General features: G+C 38.1%; 1 protein-coding gene across 8 annotated transcripts; it reads left to right on the forward strand.

Moving 5' to 3' along the window:
* The first annotated feature begins 65 nt into the window (after positions 1-65).
* On the forward strand, positions 66-14,307 carry LOC113462098 (pseudo histidine-containing phosphotransfer protein 2-like). Of its 8 annotated transcripts, none has more exons than XR_005513099.1 (9): positions 66-330; positions 410-455; positions 531-605; positions 1,999-2,104; positions 4,611-4,755; positions 5,374-8,597; positions 8,728-9,546; positions 9,673-10,501; positions 12,524-12,654. XR_005513099.1 is itself a non-coding variant. In XM_039129326.1 (6 exons), the coding sequence occupies exons 1-6, from the start codon at positions 11,457-11,459 to the stop codon at positions 14,100-14,102; spliced, it is 453 nt and encodes a 150-aa protein (XP_038985254.1). In that variant the 5' UTR covers positions 11,074-11,456; the 3' UTR covers positions 14,103-14,307. The 8 variants fall into 8 exon arrangements, 1 of the variants encoding a protein (XP_038985254.1); XR_005513097.1 differs by having other exon boundaries at positions 8,728-9,485; XR_005513102.1 differs by having other exon boundaries at positions 8,728-8,847; positions 8,994-10,501.
* The last annotated feature ends 875 nt before the right edge of the window (positions 14,308-15,182 follow it).

Consider the following 15,182-nt stretch of genomic DNA (forward strand, 5'->3'; position numbering starts at 1 on the left):
ACACTTTTAATAAACTGATGATATATATGCCTCGGTGATGCACATCACGTGAGCCGTAGAGTAGATCCAGCGGCGGATAAAACCGACATCAAATCTGCACCGTTGGCTTTGTAAACAGTCGTAATACTGTACCATCGTCTACGTGTAGCGCGTTACACGGTATCTCCGTTTCGTTAATCTCGATTGCGCCGCGTCGCGAACAACTGGGCGGTTCAAATGTAAAGGGAGGGGAGGCCGGCGAAGTTTGTTCCTCGTTCGCTTTTTCGTTCCCGCTATGCTCCCCTCCTTTCTCTTCCGATTCTTGCTTTCCCTTCCGGGCTTCAAGAAGTGGTAAGTTTGTCATTAATTTTATTTGTTTCTAGATCGATTTTATCCTTATGAAAAATCTTTGGTTAATGGACGTCTCAAGAAATCATATATTTGAAGAAGCCAAGAATCAAGGGCTTCAAGAAGTGGTAGGTTCGGTCATTAAATTTTTTTTTTTAATTTCTTGATCGATTTTTCCCTTATGAAAAATCTATGGTTAATAGACGTATCGAGAAATGATATACTGGAAGAAGCCAAGAATGGACATAGAAGCCAAGAATCAAGGGCTTCAAGAAGTCGTAAGTTTTGTCATTAATTCCATATGTATCTCGATCGATTTTTCTCTTATGAAAACTTTAGTTAGTGGACCTATCAAGAAATCATATATAGGAAGCTTCAAGAAATCAAGAACGAAAGTTGTCTGGTTTAATCTCTGTCATAATCTACGATATTCTCGTGTTTGGTGAAAAGTGCTAATTGGAATGCATGCCGAAATTCTATTTTTATTGGATTTTCTAGTTTGTTTAAGTTAGCTAGTTTAGAATCAAAAGCATGACATTCATTATGATCCAGGCAAAAATGATAGGCTTTGACATGGAACAATATGTTGGCATGCTCCATTCAACCATTGATTTGATTCGTATGCTTCATTCAAAATTTTATCATTGGTTTTATTTATTTTTACCCCTCCTGCTTCGTATGCAGGTTAGGTTTTTTGGTTCAGCATGTCTTGATCAGAATAATTGCTCAGATAATATTTCTCTTAAGGCAAGAAGAGAGAGGAATGGCATCAGAGTCAATGTCGTAGGAAGCCTCAACTGAGAATGATTATTCTAAGAGTTTCCATTGTGCGCTTAGTGCTTCCATCTTAAGATGATGTTTGGAACAACTGAAAGAGGCATACCTCTATAACTCATGTTAACAAGTCTGTTTGAAAATTCTATCAAGGTGCTCAGTGCTTCCATCTTCAGACTTGATGTTTGGTGGACTGGAACTAAAATACATCATACATGTAGTACTGAAACATATATTTGCAGCTTTTACCAGCTTATTTTGGATTAAAAAAGTTGTGTTCTAGGAAAGCACCCCAATTTGGTTCATTATGACATAATCAAAAAGGATAAGTTCATAAATTCCCGAAGTAACAAATCTGCAATAATGACCCAGCTTCCTCCCTCTCATGTTATCCTAATTTCACAGCAATGATCTTTGGAAATTATGAAATGTTAAGTTTCGTATGACCCTAGTGATTAGAATTTTATCAATTTTTTTGTTGTGCATTATGAGAACAAATCCTTACCCCAACTCCAATTCCAATTACATGCTGCACTATCTACTAGAGTTGGATGATGATGTGGACACTGTAAGGAAAATCTTGGTGAGAATGAAAATGGCATGTTCCATATTTCATGGAACTTTGTTTTTGGTTTGAGACCTCTTTTTTTTAAAAAAATTCAGTCTTATAATGTCTAAAACTAGTTACTTCAGAGATTTAATAAGCCATTACTACTATCATATTCTATACAATTTTATTTCGCATTGCATAGATATGAAAAAGCTTTTAGATGATTGCAATTTAAATCTCTGTATTGCTCTATCAGCATTAAAAATATGAATGGGCCTTGCACTGTAGGAATTTTATAACATAATAATCAATTTTTCTTATTTTGTCAATTTTGAACTGATATGCAGAAGTGCATGGCTTGTCCAAATCAACTGGTTGCCCTGGCAATCTCCAAAAGAATATGAACAATCTTGGTCATGTCTGTATAACAGGCTGCACAACCTTTTTCATAAGGTATTATGGAAATATCTATATATTCTTTACATGCTAATTCTTTTCTGCATAGTTAGATGATCTCTGATCAAAGGTCAAGGGACCATAGTTCAAAGTATAAAACTGTATTACAGCAACTGTGTATGCATTATTTGAATTACGAGTAGGCCAACACATTGAATGGCATCAAAGAGTATATTCCGATATCACTGGCACAAGAACTGATAATTTGTCTCAATCATGCAAATCAGCATTACTCCACTTCTGGCAACACGTGTGCACCAGTTTGTTGTATCTTCTCTGCTATCATGTGTACATCTGCTATACCTTGATTTTCCTTCTGTCGGTTAACTAATGGAGTTTTATGAGCCCAACTGCACGTGTGCATAAAATACTATGACCATGTAGCTGGTCATCTAGGGGCTTGGGTGGGAGAAAGTGTGGGGCTAAATCTACCATGCACTGTTTTTCAAGTGATTGACCCTAGATCTATTGGAAGAAGGAACTGTATTGAGAGAAGCCACAAAACAGAGAATCTACTGACAGAAGTCATAGAACAGATTTGAGCATTCTCCTTATCTTCTTGTCTGTCATTTTATCCTTTCTTCTATTCCATACTCTTGTACATAACCTCTGTAATAGCCTAGCGGGCCAGCTTTTCATCTACTTTTTGCATGTCAAATGCATACATGAGAAATTATGAATGGCTATGATTTTTCATCTGCCACCCTCTTAAAAATTCTATCATTTAATGTAATTTAATTAATTATCCAACATTTAAGAGGTTCGCTTCTCTTGTTCATCTCCCTTAGGTATGAGGATGGAACTAAGTGAGATGTATTTATTTTAGATGGAATCTTATATTGCAAGGCTTCTGAAAGCCATATTAGATGGAAGGCCTTTTGCTTTGCCTGCCCTCTTTTAATATTATATCCTTCTTGTTTTATCTTTCTATAAATAATGTTAAAAATGAAAGTGACTCAAGTGGGGTTGAACTAAAATATGGAATTTTTTAAAAGCTTGTCTGACTTTGGGTAAGTCATTAGAAATTTAATCATTATATTCAAGCAAGGGTTTAAGTTTTGGCGGGATGGGGAGGGCATCTTGGCGGTCTTGTCTTGTTCCTGTGAGAAAATAGGACCAGGACAGGGTTGGGACTCGGAAACTCATCTATGTGGGGAAAGAAGAAGAAAAAAAGGAAAGAAAGAAAGGAAGGAAAAATGAAGAAAAGAAAAAGTGAAAGGAAAGAAGAAAAAGGAAAAAGAAAGGAAGGAATAAGAAAAGAATGAAAGGAAGGAAAGAACGAAGAAAGAGAAGAGAAAGAAGAAGAAAAAGGAATGAAAGAAAGAAGAAAAAGGAAGGGATAAGAAAAAGAAGAATAAAAAAGAAAGAAATGAAGGTAAGGAAAAAGGGAGGAAAGAAAGAAGAAAAAGAGAGAGAAGGAAAAAGAAAGGAAGGGAAAGGAAAGAAGAAGGGGGAGAGAGATGGAGGGTACCTACGGGACTCTCGATCAAGACTACCACTGGGACGAGACGGGACAGTGATGCATCCTGTACCATGGAGAAACCGGGATACCTCTATCCCATGGGATTTAAAACCTTGCATTCGATTACAAAACATTCATTATAAAAGTATAGCAAAATGAGGAGTCCAAATCAAATATCAATATATGTTGGCTGACCTAGCAAGGGGTCATGGATCAACTTGATGTATTTTCTGGTCTTGATTGAAAATAGAAAGTTATGAATGCTTGTTGAAGTGAGGTCTTACTTTTTATTCTTTTTGGAGACAAGGCATATCCTCTTGTCTATGTTTTCTGTCTTGGGATGACAACTCATACTCTATCCTGTTGCATAATTATATTATGTATGTGAAAGTAGGTAATTAACACTGATAAACTGGCGATTTGGTTGACTGTTTTATGCATAGAAATAACTTGTTTGATACTTTTTATGTTTATCACATCTACACAGATATTACTTGTATTGGTTGCTATAACATATGGTTTGCAGCCTTTTTTTTTGTGTACACGGCATGAAACATTCCCTCCATCAGGTTAAGCGATTCCACGGGAAGGACTTGTTTGTGGTAGTATTACATTTATTTAACTCTTCTTCCGTAAGTCTGCATCTTTTATTATTTGAAATTCTTTCAGAACATTTAACATGCACCTTCTTTCTGTTTTAACTCATCAACCTGGTTACTTTTTCTTGGTACTGATTGTGGTAGGTAACAATGTATCATTTGGCCACTTGTTCCAACTGAAAAAAAATAATTGACTAACAGGATTTATGGTATACAGCAGTATTACCAATGCTGATATCTAATTATTAGTGATCTCATTGTCATTTTCCTCATTTACTTTCGCACGAGCATTCTCAAAAGCTGCCTCCTACATTCATAATCAATAAACCCTTGCTAGAATTTTGCCTTATTTGTTATTACCATTGATCAATTAATCTGGCTTGTCTTGTGCAAATTACGGTTTTCATACTTGGTGATTAATCCATTGTGTTTGCTGTTTTAGAAGGTGACCATAGTAGATGGGTGGTGGTGCTTTGAAAGGCATGCCTAGGCACAGGGTGCAGGTGAAGTTCACCCCAAGCACCTCGCTTAGGTCATAAATAGGCGCAAACATGAACACCTTGGTGAAGCCCTAAGGCACCAAAAAGGTGCGCAAAGGTTCTTTTATTGATGTGAATTGCTGGAACGAATTTTAGTTGTTGATCAATTGATTAGGTGGCTTCAGTTAGGGAAATGTGGGGAACTCAAGAGGCAGCTCTAGGCTTTGGTGCAGCAGCCTTGTTCAAATCCAAAAAAAATCTCTCCACCCATACCCTACCCATTTAAAATCATTGTGGAAAATGTCAAGCCTATACCGAACTCATTTATTTTTCATAAACTCTAATAAGTTTTTACTCATCAATCATATGTACATACACATGTATGTATGTATGTATGTACAAACACACACACACACACACACACACATATATGCATGCATTACATACATATGGATGTTCTTCTGCATCTGACTTTATTTGGGTGCATCTCTTACTTTGAGTTTTGTGCCTATAAGACATCTTGGCACTTTTGTGTGAGCCTTTGATAATTTTGGTAAGCAGTCCAAGGACTGCGTACTGCATATGCAATATGTGGACATATATGTGCACGCAAATGCAGTTGATATTTTTTAAATAGTTCAAAAATAAATATAATATGCAAAAATATAACGATGATAATAGCAACATTAATAACAAAAGGAACTAATAGTTAGCATTTAATAACAGGATGTTCGAGAATATTGTTTCCTCTCCTCGATTCATCCTGGAACGGGCAACCTTGCAAACTGCAGAATTAATCCATTCGACTACCATTGGAGGTACGGGGACAGCATGGAACACCTGGGATTCCGCATCAGCATCTTATGCTCCTAGACTGGTATTCATTACTTGGGAACCCCCATCCTCTTGCTTTCTCAAAATTAACTTCGATGGGAGTGTTGTGGATGGTGGAAGAAAAGGCGGTGTAGGTTTTGTCATTCGAGGCCCAAACTCTAGTTTAATAGTGGTACGGGGAAAGCAGCTTTTTGATATTTTAGTACCAAGGGCGGAATTAAGAGGGGCATGGGAAGGACTCAAATATGCTGTACTGATTTTGAAGGCCAACCGTACCTTCCTTGAAGGTGATTCAGCGACGGTGGTTGGTTGGATCCCGAGATGGACTAAGTACACTATGGAAGCATCTCTTGTTGTTAGACATTTGGAGGCTTTCCAAGCAATGTGTGGCTTTCCATGCAAATCATGTTTATAGAGAAGCTAATGGAACGACTGATTGGATGTTTGCGGAGCATTCCAATGGGATTTTATGGTCTAACTCAAATTGTACTCCTCTAGAATTTTGTGACATTTTACTTTCAGATTCTCTTGGATGTACTCATACTCGTTGGGTATGAACAATCCTGATTATCAAAAAAAAAAAGAGAGCATTTGATAGCAATATTTATAACACTATTAACAATATGGTATTATCACGAACACCTATGTCCAGCCCACTTGAAATTGACATCCAACATGACCATCTGTGAAAACCTACCTTTCTGCTGGTTTTGATGCATGCAATTTCTTTTCTCCTGTGGCTCATGTGAGATGGATGCAGTTTCCTGTCTCCTGTGACTCGTTTGAGATGGTTGAATAATCAAATGTTAGATGTCTTGTGGAGTGTTTGCTACACAGTGTAAGGTTTTCTTTGTAGCATTTAGGTGCCTACTACCACTAGTATGCCCACCTTATTCTTATTGATAAAGCATATAGTCAAGTGTGTAGATTACAAGCTATGTTCCTTTGTTCCCAAAAACGGAAAGAAGAGAAAATTAAAGAAAAGAAGCACCACATTGCCTTTGTCTAACTACAAGCACCGCAACACTAGCCAACCTGATCTCATCATTGTGGTTTTGGTGAGTTACAGAAGTTTGGCAATGCTGTTTTTGCCTACTCCTAGATGTTGTGCTAACCCTATATAAAGTGTTGTGTATCTTAACAGAGGCGACTTAAACAAGAGGCTCCAATGAGACCCATAAGGTCTACCAGCAAGCAGTTATTGCAAACTTTAATCTTCAAGCAATCAGGGAAGAACACTTCAGTGTTGGAAAGAATTTAGACAGAGGGAAGTAGGTGAGTTTTAAGATGTAAAACTGTATTCATATCCGGGGCACGAATTATATGCAAGCCAAATCCGAACACAATCTTCGTAAGCACACTTTCATCTTCATGTTTTTTCTCCATCAGCATTATACAGTTCAAACAGGATACATTAAACTATGGGAATTTGGATGAATGCAACAGTACTTTATATGACGTGGATGTATTCATATTCTCTTTCCTGCGAAATGCTTTCAGATCAAATTTGTGCAATTTTCCTGACAGAGCTCCCCAAGTGGATGTATGAGAGTTCTCAGCAGATTTCGTTCCCAATAATGATCTAGAAGTTGCATGGTGATGAGCAGAATCAATGTCCTGTATAGATTCCTCCAAAAAGCGTTAAGATGGCAGCCCTAAAGTTGACTTTTGGATGATCCCAATGTCTTTGGGTTTATCGTGCGATAACAAGGATGGTTATGAGGATGTCATAGGCAGTGATTGACTGATATACTGGGATGTTTACAAACACCAGATCAGATCCAAAAAAGATCCATTTCTTGGATCTTAGCATGTCATACTAAAGCGGGTCTAGAGATTGGACTTTGACTTGATCCCGAAGGTCTAAATTTCATTCTAGATAAGATATGCCCTAGTCAGAACTATGTCTATATCATCCTTTCGGAACCTATCTCTGCCTTGTGATATATTTTGTTTTCAAGTGCCTATTGGTAAGTATAGAAAATCACCATAGCAGAAAAAAAGAGCCTGTCCCTTCCATCTTAGGTCAGCAATAAAAAAAGAAGGGAGCAAAAGAGAGAAGATCGAAGCAAGATCATAGTCTAAAATTTATACAGTGCTATCATACAATAGTTGCATGGTGACACTGATTGAAAATTATGTCATTTTCACTATTATCTTATTTATAGTACGGTGAGCAGTTTATTTTAAACTTTATCTGGTATATACTTGGGGGTCACTTATGACAAAGCTAACCAATCATCAGTTTTGTGAGGATAATCTTCTCTAAGAGTCCAGGGCAAATGGTTTGTGAAGCTGATATTAAGATATGTATTTTTCCTGAAAAAGCAGAAGAGACCTGTAATATCTCATAAGTTTGCCAAGATTCCACCTATTTATTGACATGTGCTAAATTTGATGTTTTAAATTAATAGTCTGATTTTACTTCTCATTTTCAAGGTCCTACTCATCAGTTTATTATGTTTCGATACACTAATTTGTGGATGATTACAAGTTTAGGACTTTTATCTTCCTTTGGCTGGTCAACCCCGATAATTATAGTGACTTCCGCGGCTTAATTGTCAAGTTTTTTTGTCTTGATTAACCAATTGCCCATCAAAGGTATTAAAGTCTTGCTTGTACCTCTTACATTGATGAAATGATCTTGTTGAACATAATAAAATGTGTGGAATCTGTATTAATCTGCTTGTAAAACCAATCTGAAATTTTGTCATTTCATTATATAGTTACGTGCTTTTTTTTTTTGTTGAAGAAAGTTACTCAAATTTCAGCATTCTTTTTGTTTTTTTTTTCTTTCTGTTGGAGTAATGTCCTGACTTTTTTGAAATTTTTCTTAGTTACAACGGAAATATGAGCTTGATGGGATTGTATCAATATATTGAATCAAACAAAATATTTTATTCCTATCTACATACAGGAAGTAAAGTATGATGCTCGTGGAACCACCAGAACTATGCATCATGCACATCAGAGCTGCTGTACCTAAACAGTGTCATGTATATGGGGAATGTGTTCTCCCTACATAAAGTCTTCCAAATGTCATTTTGGATTCGATTGTTATTGGAAATATCCCTTTTCATTTACTTGAGGAAGGCTACATTCATGTTTTGCGCGTGGTATGTATTGATGTTTCTACTATTCTTTCTTTGTTATATGTACCAGTTATCATTTTAATCTGTGTATATTTATTATTGTTGTGTGTCATGCTGATTTGTTTGATGTGACTGATTCTTCCTGTGCATGTAGGAATGTATTCCATGATAGCTATTGTTGGTGGTAGGAGCACGAGAATGGTTCAGAATCTATGCTTGCTGCTTCTGTAGTCCCATGAGGGGACCAATTTGGTAACAACTATTGTGTAGGAAGGTGCTGATCTTGCCACCTGGCACCACCTGTGTTGATCATGTTGCTGCAATTTAGAGTCCACCTCACTAACATGAATAACAAACCTGAGAATTTCGCTTTTTCCATCATTTTCCAACTCAAATTTGCCATTCGGGTATATCATCCAGGTTAAGATTCTCTTATCGACATTGGAGAAATGATGGGAGAGCAAGAATCGTGATCGTTACGCCAATTATGCATTGCATCCCACAGCTGTTTTCCCTTTTAACAAAGGAATGGATGGGGCCAAGTGCTAGAAAGAAACTGAAACTGAAAACAATTGGAGGGAGCTGCTAGAAATATCTCTCTATTCTCCTTGTTTATGGACGCAGAATAAAGAGAGCATCTCCTATGTCTATTCTCATTCTCTCTCTCTATCCCTTTTTTCGTTTTTGTGCTTAGAAGTTGATACAAAGGCATGACGAGGACTAGTAATTGATTGCTGATTTTTTCTGCATCATCTTTTATTGGCTTTTGGTTTCTGATCATTTGCTGTGGCATTTATTCTGTCTCCAAGGTTGTAAAGCAATGGGTGGTGTCTTACTTTCTTGGCCAATGACATGCAGGTTATATGCACGTGGAGAGAAGTAGCTGTCACTGGAAAATGTTAATTGAATTGTGTAATGAGCTTTGACTCAGAGCTGAAAGACTAGCTTGTTTTTATTTTTTTTTATTTTAAAGGTTAAGGGAGGGTTAAAACCCATCAAATTTATTAATGGAGATTTACATTAGAAGAAAAACAAACTTCCTTCAGCAAACTCATGCTACTTGTCACTGAATCTTCAAGCTAATGCTGATTGGGTGCAGGAGTAAGTGGAGCAACTGGCCTTGAAACGAGATCGAAAGCTTTGCAGCATTTAGAATTACCCAATAAATCTCGGTCTTTGAGCAGAAACAATGTACTACAGTTAATGACTCTCCGCTGTTATTGCTGTTTCAGAAAATCCTTTTCCGAGGAGGCCAGCTTAGGCATGTTGCAATGGACGATTGTGTGGCCTAGAACTGAGAGGTTCTCCGTAGTCTTTTATCATGGTGTCTATGTTTGCATGGTACATAAGTAATTGTCTGGCCATTTGTAAATTTTGATTAGTCTTTCTAAACTATTACCTTGTCATCGTAACACTCTGCGGTGTAAGAAGGGGCCATCATTGACCATGGTATGAATTTTCCTTGCTATCATCCTTGTTTTCTGCATCACCAAAGATTTAGGAGCATCGCATGGTTGTACAGATTTGGATATGGGGAACCGAGCCGAGGAATTAAAAAGGATATCATCTTTTGTACCAATTTTTCCAACATGATTAGGATTTATTTGATGTGATCTGTACTATTTTTTCTGCTTAAATTCACCTGCCTCACGACATGGGCGGTGGTACAATCTCTTGGCTTGAATGATGTGGCAATAAATAATGCTCTACATTTTTATGTGAGCTGCTCTCTCTTTTTGCAGGGCTTCTCTCCGATTAAGGCCTCGATGTGGGTTTCCTTACCCTCTTACGGATGCCAAAAGAAATGAGAGGATGGGGTTTGCTTTGAAAGAGTGGGGGATAGACAGGGGAATTAGTTACTGACCTGTGAATGGAGACATCAATATAAAGGAGGAGGAATCTAGCCAAGTATCCTGTGGCAATCTCTGGTATGTAATTGCTTATATATTTATGTATGCATTTTTTTTTATTGACAGGTGTCACGTTATCTATTCGTGTCCGGATGTCATGAATAAACTTTCGTATCTGATAAACTATGGAGTTATGTTTAATACATTTATTTATCAGTAGTTGATGAAGCCATAGACCTTCAGATAATCTTTCTTTAAACACGATGTATCATCCCGAGCGTATTATAGATGTGCCTTTTCTTGTGTTTATTGGAATTTGTATCTGCCATGAAATCACTAACGCGTCGTGTAACTTGACGCTGAAGTTAATAGTGTAAAATGACCGAATAAAAACGCACGCATGTTCTTCTTTTACTTCATAGCTGATGAAGAATGTCAGTGGTAGATGTGATAGGCAATTTTGAGCAAGGAAAATGGTTGTTTAGCCAGCTTATAGCTAATGCATGCTTTGTACTTCTTTCCTACGTCTTCATGGCTTAAAACATTTGGGTGACGTTCTCCCATGTCGGTCTTGCAGCTGCGCCGAGAAGGCTCTCTCCCCCCCCCCCCCCCCCCCAATCTATAAACTGTGCACCTCTGGTGAGAGGCGAGGCACATTGCTCACTTTCAATGAGATATCGGTAGCTAGACACTAGAGTCATCTTCACCGCTTCTTGCAAATAAAATAAAGGTGGCTTATACTCTGGCTGTGGACCCCTTACGGGTTTAGTGGCTCGGGAACCGAACTGGATTTTTTCCAATCCTGGGCGGCCCAATATGCTTTGGGTCTATGTTTGGAAATGAAGAGCTCGGTGTGGATGGGGACTCCACCTGACCCACATGCACATGCCAGCTTCTTTACAAGATTTCACATTCTTGGAGACCCAAAAGCTAAGTATTTTTTCCTCTATAAAATAAGACCCTCTTGGGTTCTCTTATAACTCATCAGCTCTCATTTTTGGATTCATTCCTTACTTCTCTTTCTTAGCGAAAGATGGAGCACTCTAGCTCGCAGAGCCAGGTTGCCTACATGAAGAAGAGCCTCGTTGATCAGGTTGGGTCGACTTCTTCTCCTGCCCCCTTCTCACAAGTTAGCATATCGTTGTTATTAGAGTGGCTTCAACTCAGTGCAGTTCATGGAGTGGCATGCTTGTTTTACACCAGTTTCGCCGAAATCCACCATGGCGCCCACCGATTTTATTACCATCCATATAGGTTGTCGCATCAAGAACAAATGATCGGCAACATAGAACTCAGAAATCTAAGCTCAATGGTTCTAGCTAAAGTAGCATGGTGGTCACAGTTGTGTACCATCCTCTTTTGATTGTTGCCTGAAATGGGTTTCACATAAATATTCAGTTAGCATGTATTAGTCTTTCATTTTTTATTTTTTAGATACATTCACAGTCTTTCGTTTCTGGGAGATACTAGCTGGACTTCGAGGATTGTGACTCCAAATATTACTCGGTTTGGCACTTGTCTTCTTGTAGGGCTTGATATCTGCAAGCCTAGTCAAGCCTTAAAAAAGTACAAAGTGATGTGATTTTGATCTCCAAAGTGCATGAAATGCATATGTGTTTGTGCATCTAAAGATTGAATCTATGGAAGTGCTGTAAACACATTAATCTGCGAAAGTTTACTTAATAAAATAAATTTAGGTAGCAGATGTATTCAAAGTAAAAATAGTTTTAGAAGTTCAAATCTTTTTTTTCCTTTTTGCTGTTTTTCAGTTTTTCCTTTCCAAAGAAAGTGGCAGAGACTAAATTAGAAATTGATCCACGAAACCAATGAGAATATCTAACTTTTATTTACAGTCATCATTAACTCTACAACCATCCAGCATAGTAATATCCAAATAAGAAAGAGTTTTTTCATCCAAATAGTTTTTCATTGAGCTACATCTTTGACTCACATATTGTCATCCATGTAGATTTGCATATATTTATGCAAATACATATTGAGCTACGTCTTTGATTCATGAGTGCACACTTGTAGCTATCTACAGAGATATATGGTTATATAAATGGTTAGATAAAATACTGACTTGAGGGTTTGCTGCAGGGATACCTAGATGAACAATTTTATCAACTAGAAGAGTTGCAAGATGAAGCAAGCCCAAATTTCGTGGAAGAAGTTGTGACTTTGTTCTTCAGTGACTCATCTAGATTGGTGGCCAGCATCGAGCAGGCTCTGTGGGTATCATTTTGTTTAAGACTATTAATTAAGACCTCGCTATAAAAAAAATACTATAATGCCACGTACTATATTTTCTCCATGCAGCGAGAAGAGCCCCCAAGATTTCCACAGGCTGGACTCAATCATGCACCAGTTGAAGGATAGTACTTTGAGGTAGTAACTGATAATGCACTTAGAATATACCATGCATAATGTAATAATTTAGGATCTCACTTAAAAAGACTAGCCATATGGTATTATTTAGCTTTCTTGGTCCTATATAACTTTCCAAGAACTATTCTGGCGCCCTTGCTAGGCTACGGGTCAAAATTCATTAAAATCAAATCACAAGCACCATAATCGACATCGACTCATGGTTAGCTCTAATAGATCCATGTTGTAGTGTCTTTTAGTCCACATAGGCTATGGGTTGGATCCGCTCGGATACCGTTTATAACCCAAGATCTTACTGAAAAGAATTAGCTAGAAGGTATTATTAGGTTTTTTGGCCGTGTATAAATATCCAAGATCTATGCAGTATATAGCCGATGTGGGACTAAATATAACCATAGAAGTGGAAATTAAAACATATAGCTGATGATCTTGTAGAAACCAATGAGCTTGACAAGAAATATTGAGCCTTACATTTTTGGGTTTGGAGGGAGAAAAAAACCCGGACCCAAGTGGTGCAAGCTAAAGATGCCCAACCGATGCATAAATAAATCTACACGGGGGACAAGTTCTTCATTAGTGCTAGAGACTATACAAAAAATCTAAATGGACAGCTGTCTACGGAAGCTCTTGCGGCCTATAAGATATTGGCAAATTAGGCTGAAAATTTTAGGTTCTATTTTCCTTCATAGGACCTATATTTTCTGGCCTGAGTTGACCCAAAATCAAAACGGGCTCAGAATTGGCCATTAAGGCTAATTAGCCCAGGCAGTTCCAAGTTCCAACAAGTTACATCTGAGTAATTATTTTGTTATACTTTGCTCATCAGTGTTCATTGGATTGATTTTGGTGCAGCATTGGTGCTTTGAGGGTAAAGAACGAATGCACACGGTTCAGGGAATATTGTGACGAAGAAGATCTTCAAGGGTGCCTCTCTCTCTCTCTCTCTCTCTCCCCCCCTCAGACACGTACACCCGTGTGCACATATGAATTCATTCAGCTAATTGTCTGTTTATATACCTATATACGTTCAGATGCCAAGGATCATTCCAAAAGGTGAAGAGAGAGCATGCCATATTAAAACAGAAGCTGGAGGCTTATTTCCAGGTCCTTTCCTCCCATAAGCCCACTCTTAACACCTACAACTACATCACTTTTTCTTCTGATCTGTTCCTACTCTCGTAGCTTAATAAAGTCATGAGTGCTGGTTTGCTCATATTTGATGCTTTCCTGATTGGTGTTTCAGCTGCTAAGGCAAATAGGCCCAGCCGGAGCAACTCGTCCTGGCAACTGAGATAGCCGTCCAAAATGAAGTGCGGCTCTAGAGGCTTTACTGATGGTTTAGGGGGGAGTAGAAGTATAGAATCTATTAGAATAAGCCTTGTGGTTTGTAACAGATGTTTAAAATGGAAATGTTAAAAACTGTTGATGGTAGATGGAATTCTTCGTGCTTGAGCTTGTGTTTCTTATGTGTGAGCTGAAACAATACCACTTTTAAAGTGTTTTGGTCTCCTGCTTCTTGCATAGATTACTGAATCCTATGATTTCACTTAAAATCTTGATGTTACTGTTTAATGACTTATGCTTAGGGTGGTGGGGCCTAGTCAAACACAATCTAACAAGCTTGGCTAGCTTGAAATTAAGTCTGGCTCATTTCCTATGCGAGCATCGACCGAGCCTGACTCCTAGTCATCAATCCAAACATCGACTTATTTCAAGTAGCTTGATACCCCTAAATCAAGCTGAATTTGCTCTCAAACTTTGAAAATGTTCGAATCATACAACCAATGCACGGTTCAAAGTTTTGGGACTGATGGCGGTGGCCAGAGCTGAGAAAGGAAGAGAGAGGGGGGGAGCTTAATTGGCAGTGGTGGAACAGCTAGTCTCGAAATCGGAAAGACATGGTGCTAGCATTATGTGCGTATATAAGCTATGATTAGATGCAAATATATGCACCATGTATGAAGGGAAAAATCCCAACCCAATAAATTTTTCACGTAGATATATACTCAAGCTTCTTTGAAAGTACATTTAGATGTCATCTTAAGCTGTGCGCAGTACAGAATATCCTTTTTCTACAGCTACGTCATGATGGCATCATTGTATTCAGTGGAAGACGACGAAAACAGAGTAGTCTAGCCCAGACTTGCCGCGCACCGAAGTCTTGTCCTGGGCTGAACAGATTCGTTCTGTATGAGCACATCAGTATACGACCACCTAGAAGAGTTTCGAAGCCTATCTTGGGCATGAGATTTTATGCGGCAGCAAGGCCAGAAACTTTGGGAGGGGGTCGGTATGGGAATGGTCGCCCAATGTTTCACGAGGTCTATAGGCTGGTCAAAAATTTGGGCTCTTTTCAGGCAGCATATATGTA

Source organism: Phoenix dactylifera, chromosome 8 (genome assembly GCF_009389715.1).
Source record: "Phoenix dactylifera cultivar Barhee BC4 chromosome 8, palm_55x_up_171113_PBpolish2nd_filt_p, whole genome shotgun sequence".
NCBI lineage: Eukaryota > Viridiplantae > Streptophyta > Magnoliopsida > Arecales > Arecaceae > Phoenix > Phoenix dactylifera.

What these genes read in the sequence shown, in the direction of transcription:
- LOC113462098 (XM_039129326.1), top strand. Translation starts at nt 11,457, where the DNA reads ATGGAGCACTCTAGCTCGCAGAGCCAGGTTGCCTACATGAAGAAGAGC. An exon ending in AGAAGAGCCTCGTTGATCAG is followed by an intron (nt 11,517 to 12,523) that starts GTTGGGTCGACT and finishes GGTTTGCTGCAG; the next exon opens with GGATACCTAGATGAACAATT. An exon ending in GCCAGCATCGAGCAGGCTCT is followed by an intron (nt 12,655 to 12,742) that starts GTGGGTATCATT and finishes TTCTCCATGCAG; the next exon opens with CGAGAAGAGCCCCCAAGATT.